This window comes from Thamnophis sirtalis, unplaced genomic scaffold (genome assembly GCF_051295495.1).
Source record: "Thamnophis sirtalis isolate CommonGarterSnake01/CBP01778 unplaced genomic scaffold, rThaSir2_p1.2 scaffold_1, whole genome shotgun sequence".
NCBI classification, from domain to species: Eukaryota; Metazoa; Chordata; class Lepidosauria; order Squamata; family Natricidae; genus Thamnophis; species Thamnophis sirtalis.
Window position 1 is genome coordinate 122,356,182 of NW_028261381.1, and position 8,292 is coordinate 122,364,473.

Sequence of the window (8,292 nt, forward strand, 5' to 3'; positions counted from 1 at the left end):
TATAATTGCAAAAAGATACAAAAATATAGATTAAAAAAGATGCAGAAAATGGAAAAAGATAATGTAGTAATGAAAAATATATAAAGAAGTGACTATCACAAATATAAACAATTTTAGTAATTTATTACCTTCTCTTAGAAGACAATACATTATCTTCTCTATGGGAAGGGAAAATTAATTAAATATGGGAATTAGATATGTAATTAATTAAGTAATTTAATTAAAAATAGAAACACTTAAGTGTTCTTCTCCTTTAATTTTAATATTTAATAAATCCCTAAAGCCTTGTCATTTCAGTCCTTCTCAGCAGAAGTCCATTAAGGATTATCAGAAATAACAAAGTATCTATTTTAACATTAATAAACATTGAATAAACCAACTTTGTATTTCTTATTTTTAACAATCTTGATCTTCAAATGTTTTAGAATGTGATTTCTTTTCATTTTTTTTCTTTGTGCTTTCTGACAAAATTCTTCAAAGCTTTAATAAGCCTCTTTTGTTAATCCAATATAGGAAAATTATCCAGGTCACTCTCTTAGTTTGTTATTTGTATGTTCCTTTTAATTAATAAGACACCAGCAGGTTTCCTCTGTAGTCTAGTGTAGCATCTTTTCTCATATCATTCTTGTAGGTTATCATTATTAAATATACTTTAAAATAGATCTCAATGTTGTCAGGCAAAACCTGTTCCTTTTCCAAACCATTTTTAATGCTATCTAAGAAGCAGACACCCTTAAAATTAGGTCCTAGATCCTTGGTTCAAAAATATATTTCAATATATCCAATGTTAAAATATTTTGCTTCATTCTGTATTAGTAAGTCACATTTAAGTGTTCATCTCCTTTAATTTTAATATTAAGTTCCCTCTAATTCCCTGTAGTGTCCAATCTTCAGTCTCATTCTATCATGCTTTTTAAAAATTAATCCCCCCCCCCAGGTAAGGTTTATTGTGATAAATTCCAAAATCTTTTCAAATCCAGTTGGACCCTTTTTAAAAAAAATTCCAAATCAAAATTCTAGTTACCCCTTTTCTATTTATTAAAAAAAAGTATTGTGCATACATGAACTTCTGACATTCCTTTTTTTAAACATTTTTTTATTTATTTTTGAACAAAGACAAACATAAAAATAAAAACATCTTCCATTACATTGTAGAAAGTGTGTCAGTTGGTTACAGTATTTCCATGCATCTCTTCCATAGTCATCACCTGCTTTTCATATCAAATCGCATATTTGAAATTCATGTATATCACAATTATTATATCTCAAGCTTAATTTGACTATAATTGTTTTTATGTCCTTTTATATATAATATTCAAAATCTAGAATAGGATAGAATAGGATTATATGATAACGTTCCATTAAATCATCCTAAAATCATCCAATCACAATACATCTTTATAACATATTCTAGATAGAGCTTTTAAACCTCCTCTCATAATCTCCATGTATTATTTATATAAAATTCCATATTATCAAACTACTATATATGTATTATCATTATTAATCATTATTTAACTATAGCTATTGTCGCTTCATTTTATACATACTACTAGTAAACTAAATTTAGTTTAATTTATATTATACATTTTCATTGCATCAACTTGTATCCCTCCAGCAATAATACAGTCTTATATCTCTTGCCATTTGTAGCATTAATGTTCTAGTTACTTTCTTAATAAATCTTGTATAAACCTCCCCTGGCAACATGCTATTCCTTTCCTATCTCACAAAAGCTTGAAACTCAACATCTGCTCTTTCTATCAGCTTATCTTTGGTTATCACTAGTGTTTTTATCAAGAGAACTTCTGAGATTCCTAGCAACTGCTTGGACAAGTCCCTGCAGGTTTTTTTGGGACAAGATTTCAGAAATGGTTTGCCATTGCCTTTTTCCAAGAGAGAATGAGAATGGACTAGCCCAAAGCTGCCTTTCATACCTAAGACAGGAATAGAATTCATGGTCCCCAGCTTTTAGCCTATGCAAGAACAGTCTTCAAAATTGCAAGCACTTGTACTTCTGCCATTCCTTCTAATTTGAGCCTTTCCCCCCCATGAGCACAGCAGAGATGCCAATAAAGCAGCAATTTTGACACAAGTGTGGGAGGTGAGGTGTGTTTTTGGAGCTCTGCAACCACCAATAAACTGAGAAGAACAGCAGTGTTCTGTTTTACCTTCAGAGGGAATGGATAGTCCACAGAAAATATGTACAAAGAACCAGGAAAAGAAAGCACAATTTAGAAAGATACAGCAGCTCTATCTACTGGCCATTAAAAGAGAAGTAAAAAAGAAGACATCTCAGAGAAAGGAAATAAAAGTCAGAATAGGCTCTGTAAGAAGAAAATATTGATGTATATATGATGTAGATATAGTATGAATAGAGTAGAAGAAACATTGTGATAGTAATAGAAGATAGGAAAGAGGTAATAGGAAGTATGTGGTGTATGTATGTATATGTATACGTGTACGTGTGTGTGTGTGTGTATATATATATATATATATATATATATATATATATATATATATATATATATATATATATATATATATATATATATATATATATATATATATATATATATATATATATATGTATGTATGTTATATTTGTGCTGATAAATAAATAAAGGGAGACTAGTATAGATCTATTTCAAGCTATTTAGCTCTCATCAGCTAGCCATACCCTTGCTGGGAATCGAACCTGTGCTCTATACATATATATATGTATGATAGAGATAATAGGACTGTGTGTGTGTTGTGTATATGTCTGTGTATGTGTGTAAGTACGAGTTTGGGCAGAAAAGAAACTATATAGGTCCATAATGGCAAACTTATGGCACTTGTGCCAGAGGTGGCATGCAGAGCCTCTCTGTGAGCATGCGTGCCGTTGCCAGTTGCTCTTCAGGTTTCTGACGTGCAGATGCGCTTCGGCCAACTGATCTTTGTGCATGCCGGAGCTCTGGAAACCCGGCTGTTTTTTGGGTTTCCGGTGCTCCAGCACGTGCAAAGACCAGCTGGCCCACACGCATGCGCATGATCATGCATGCACAATTAGGTGGCCGGCATGCGCATAGGCACCGGGCAGTTGGTCTTTGAATTTCCGGCGCTCCGGCATGCACAAAGACAGAAGACCCCACCGGCCAGCTGGTCTTAAAGTTTCTAAGGCTCCAGCGCACACATGCACACTCATCTGTGCATGTATGTGCATTCCGGTTTGGGCACTAGGTGCCAAAAAGTTTTGCCATCACTGATATAGGTTCATAGTTGGCTGAAAAGACTCATGGACCAAAACAGCCTTCTGTTGGAGCCATTTGTTTTCCATGACAGAATTATTTGTTTTGAAAGTATGAGAAAGAAAAAATATGAGATAGTGTAGTTAAAAATAAATATATTAATGTGGACCTAAAGTTACTGGTGGACATTTCTATTTTCTTTGCACAAACATTAGCATCAAGTTAAGGATATTGTTACCTGTAGCACATATGTCTCAAAACTCAATCTGGTGAGTGTAAGGTCCATTTGTATCTATTCTCAATACTTGCCGGTTTCCATATGTGCCATGCTTCACGACTACACCAGCTTCTGTACATCTGACATTAGCAGCCAGTTGTTTTTCACACTGAATCACAAACTGGGAATAGAGTTCTAGTCCAATTTCTTTTTCAATGTTGGCATGATATTGCATTCTTCTTCCTTTCATTTTACCACCCAGTGTGGCTTGTGGTATTACAAGTATGCTGCCTGGCAAATCCAAAATAGACACATATTTGCCATCTTCGCATTCACTTAATTTCACTTTCAGGATTGTATTGACTGTAAAAAATAAGAGGGGAAAATACTTGATTAGCAGGTTCAAACACATCATACATTATCAATAACACATGTTTAAATTATCTTTATTTATTGAACACATTTATTAAACACATTTATTAGTTGTTAGTATGAAAAAAGTCTTAAAAGAACCCGTTTGTGGATCAGTAAACTAACAGGCCCTGCTCACATAGTCTAAAAAGCATGCTGCAAAGTAAAGAAGGGGAGGGGAAAACAAATGAAAACATTCATGCACCAGTTCTTAATGGTCAAATGCAGCAATACTGTATAAATGCAGCACATACTGTACATACAAATGCAGCTCATACTGTATTAATTGAAATGTGAGTCCTATAAAGTTTCCTATACCAGCTCAAATAAAATATTTATCTATATGCTAGTTCCCTCTACTGGCTCCCTGAAGCATTTATTTTTCTACACAGTCTAATGATTAAACTTCTCTCTAAAAGTTTCCATCCAGCAAACAGTAAGTCCCATGACCCTTTTTCAAAAAACTGTAATATTGAGATGTCATTCTCAATATTTATTTACTAGTTGAAGTAAGGTCCAACTAAACTGTTTCTAAGGACTACTTCCTATTTATTTAATTATAAATTAATTAATTCAATTTATTATGTAGGAATTGATTTTGTCAAAACAATAATTAAAAAAAACTATAAAAAGATAAACTTGTCTAACTTCTGCAGGCTTGGATAGAGTGAAAATTGGACTACTCAGGTTTACTGAGTTCTCTGGCACTGGTAAGTATGTTGTGTGCCTATGATTTAGCATCCGTGTTGGTAGCACCTACAAAGCTAACCAAAGGGTGGTTCTGGATGGAAAGCATTTGCTGATACAATATTGGATATAGGGTCTCAGAAGCAACAAAGGATTTTGGCCTTATCTCTACTTTTAGAAGGTGATGTACAGTAATTGTACAGTGCAGCACAGTAAACTGCTGGAAGTAGTTGATAGCAATAGCAATAGTTAGGCTTATATACCGCTTCATAGGGCTTTCAGCCCTCTCTAAGCGGTTTACAGAGTCAGCATATTGCCCCCAACAGCAATCTGGGTCCTCATTTTACCCACCTCGGAAGGATGGAAGGCTGAGTCAACCTTGAGCCTGGTGGGATTTGAACAGCCAAACTGCTGAACTGCAGTAAGCTGAAGTAGCCTGCAGTGCTGCATGAAAATCTCATCCTGGTCCCATCTGTTTCTTAGTTCTGGTTTTAGTATAGTTTTTAAAAGCTTAATATGTGTAGTTTTAATGTTTTGACTATTTTTTTCTTCTTGTTTTATAACCTGTAAGCAGTTGAGAATCACCTGACAGATGAGCAGCATAAAATTAATAATAAATAAACAAATTCAAAAATAAATAAAATGTTGCTTTTGTATCACTTCCCTTGTTTATTTCCAAAGCAAAACCTAAAATATATTTTTGTTAAAAAAATAAATTTACATATAAATGATACTTAGGTATAAACATAAATATAAGAATTTTATTAATGTTTGCTGTCTCTATTAACAAGAACTGGACATACTATATGTACAATTGCAATTTAGAAGGAAATGTCTCTTGTGGTTACAGAACAAACTTTTATTTGCACACAAACACAATAAACACTGCTTTTAATCACTAGTTCTAAGAATAATTTATCAGGAAAACCTACCCATTTGGGGAATAATATCTTCACTAGCCCCTTTGAAGAAACATACGTAGATAAGAAGACCACGTTGGATCTATATAAAATGACAAAGATATATTGAATTATTAATAAAAGTTAAATAAAGCTTGATTTCTGATTACTGGGCATTCAGGTGTAGGAAGTTATCACCCAGGTCTCTCCCTGAAAAATGAAATATCCTAGGAAATATTGAAAAGGCAGAATATTTATCTGGATGTGAAAAAAAAGAAACATGTTTTAAAAGACAGGATAGCTCCCTGTAGCTTCCTGCCCATCCCCACTTTGTCAATGGGCCATTAAGAAGGCTACTTTACATTATAAAGAGTTCTCCCCTTCAGCTCCAGAGTGATGGGATTAAGGCATGATAATATTGGCCCTTTACCCAACTCACCACATGGCATCTGAGAACTCAACTAAACCTGGATTCAAAACGCAGCCTAGAGAGTTGCCCTTGCATGGCCCCATGGGAGTCTGACAACCAATCAGAATACAAGATCAAGATCAAAGGCCAGAGGGGGATAAAACCATGGACTCCGCATCTCAGTCCTTCTCTTTTCTCCACCAACATTGAAGCATGGGATCACCTTTTCTGTTCAGGACACAAGCCATGTGGTCCTGTCCACCAATAAACCATCTTTCCAAGTAGTCTCCATGTCTCTAGTGTCTTTTTCCCCACTTGGAGCCAAATGCAGAAGGACATTTCTTTCATCACAGGAAAAATAATTTATTTCAAAATACATTGATAAAATGTTTGTATGACTGTTTTCAATGTTCAGCATGTTAAAAGCAAGTTTCACTTAATACACATTTTTAAAACAAAGGAAACACTCCTTTATGCTAGACTAAATTAGAAGACTTCCCTAATGAAATTTCAAATATTACACATTTAGAAATATATTTTAGTGACAAAGTTCTAAATATTTTTATGTTCCAGATGTCCTGAAGACCTGTATCAAATTTTTACACGTATTTTGAAATATATTCAGAATAGACATATGGCTGCTGTTTCTATCAACTGCATAAGAAAAATCGAAAGGTGCCTACGTATTTTTGAAAATAAATATCATTCAGTGGGTTTAGTACAAGTTGCAGAAGAGACACGTGCAATCTTAAAGCGTTATGTCAGTAGATGTCACACTAGTCAAAGCAAGCGAATTTTCATATGCGGCAAAATCCTTAAACCATTAAATATTTTTTTCAGTGCCGGAAATATTTCTAGTGTAATTTAGTTTAGGCACCAGAGGGCAGGCATGTTAATAACCAGATGAAATACTTCCGTATTACGAAAATTCGTTACGGATTACTGCAATAATGCACATTATGAGTTCCTGTTCATTACAGGAAGGCAGATTATATAGAATATGAAAATCTAATCTGCGGTATTGTAGATAGAGATATGAACTCCGGATTTTTGCGGATCTAGGAGACAGGTCTGTAGAGAAGTTGGGACGAGAGTGATACAAGCATACAGCAAAGCGAAGAGAATTTGGCCATTAACCCGCAAGATTTGCAATGCTAATATTACCTCTACCCATCTGGCTTCCGAATCCGGCTCCGCAGGCTTCACTTGCAGCTGCGCGTGCAGACACTGTTGCAATAGCACACGAGCTAGTGGACTCGGGGTTGAGTCAGCCATAAACGCACGCAAACAAACACAGGAACAAGCAGCTCAGCGTCCAGTCTTCTTCTCAAACTCCTCCTCCAGTTCCTCCTCTAAGAAGACACAAACTCCTCCCGCTTCTTTTCTTTGTAGTCCATGGCCCTTGACTCTTCGTTGAGAGAGGATTCGTTTCTCTGCCCCCTTCACATAATGTACAAAACCAGAAAGCAGTACAAATCGTCCATTGAAAACAATGGCTGAATTTAGAATTATTTCACAAAACTTGAAAACACAAGAGAATCTAGCTGGTTCCTCCTGTTTTGTAAATCAGATATATTTATGGAAGATTGTTAAACTCAACTCTATTTAGTCTCTCTTAAATGTACTGTGACACAGCCAAATTATTGAAAGAGAAAATGGAGACTGCATTTTTATGGAACTGGGAGGATTGCAATAAATTTGGGGAAATGAGTGAAGCTGGTTCAAGGACTGGTTTAAAAGGCAGAAAATACCTGGGATACTAGGAATCTGGATGCCTGGCGTGTCATTGGCTGGAGACAGAACAAAGTGTACAGTTCAGGTACAATGAGCAGTGGTGCAGTGGTTAGAACGCAGTACTACAGGCTACTTCTGCTGCCTGCCAGCTGCCTGCAGTTCAATCCTCTACTGTCTCAACGTTGACTAAGCTTTCCATCTTTCTGAGGTTGGTAAAATGAGGATCCAGATTGTTCAGGGCAATATGGTGACTATAAACTGCTTAGAGAAGGCTGTAAAGCACTGTGAAACGGTATATGGATTCAGGTGCTACTGCTATAAGGGGAGATGGGTAACTTGATGATGAGATGAAATAAATAGGTTCTCACTTTGTGATTCTCACTATAGTGTGGAGAGGAAGAAACAAAGCTTAGAGATTGGAAAACATACAAAAAGATGTGGTGGTGGTAGATGCATGCAGAGGATGAATTCTGGGATAAGTAAGTTTTGTCCCAGAAGGAAGACAAGCCTAGAAGAAATAGCTAGGGAAAACAAAAGGAAGACCTAGAGAGTTCTACTGAGTCAAAAGGATTTCTCAGGAATAGAAAAGAAAGAAGGCAAAGCTGTAGGTTGACTAAAAGATGACTCCTGCATCAAGTAGCTTAAGAAATCGAAAGGGAGATAAAGGTTCCTTGACAGAAGGCTCCCCCCCCCATGTGTTTATTG

The 8,292-nt window shown here is 35.5% G+C and overlaps 1 protein-coding gene across 1 annotated transcript; it reads right to left on the reverse strand.

Moving 5' to 3' along the window:
* Window positions 1–2,588: 2,588 nt before the first annotated feature.
* On the reverse strand, window positions 2,589–7,186 carry DTD2 (D-aminoacyl-tRNA deacylase 2). The gene is made up of 3 exons (XM_014052319.2): window positions 7,018–7,186; window positions 5,478–5,547; window positions 2,589–3,810 (listed from the first exon to the last, which is right to left on the reverse strand). The coding sequence occupies exons 1-3, from the start codon at window positions 7,126–7,128 to the stop codon at window positions 3,485–3,487; spliced, it is 507 nt and encodes a 168-aa protein (XP_013907794.2). The 5' UTR covers window positions 7,129–7,186; the 3' UTR covers window positions 2,589–3,484.
* Window positions 7,187–8,292: the final 1,106 nt, after the last annotated feature.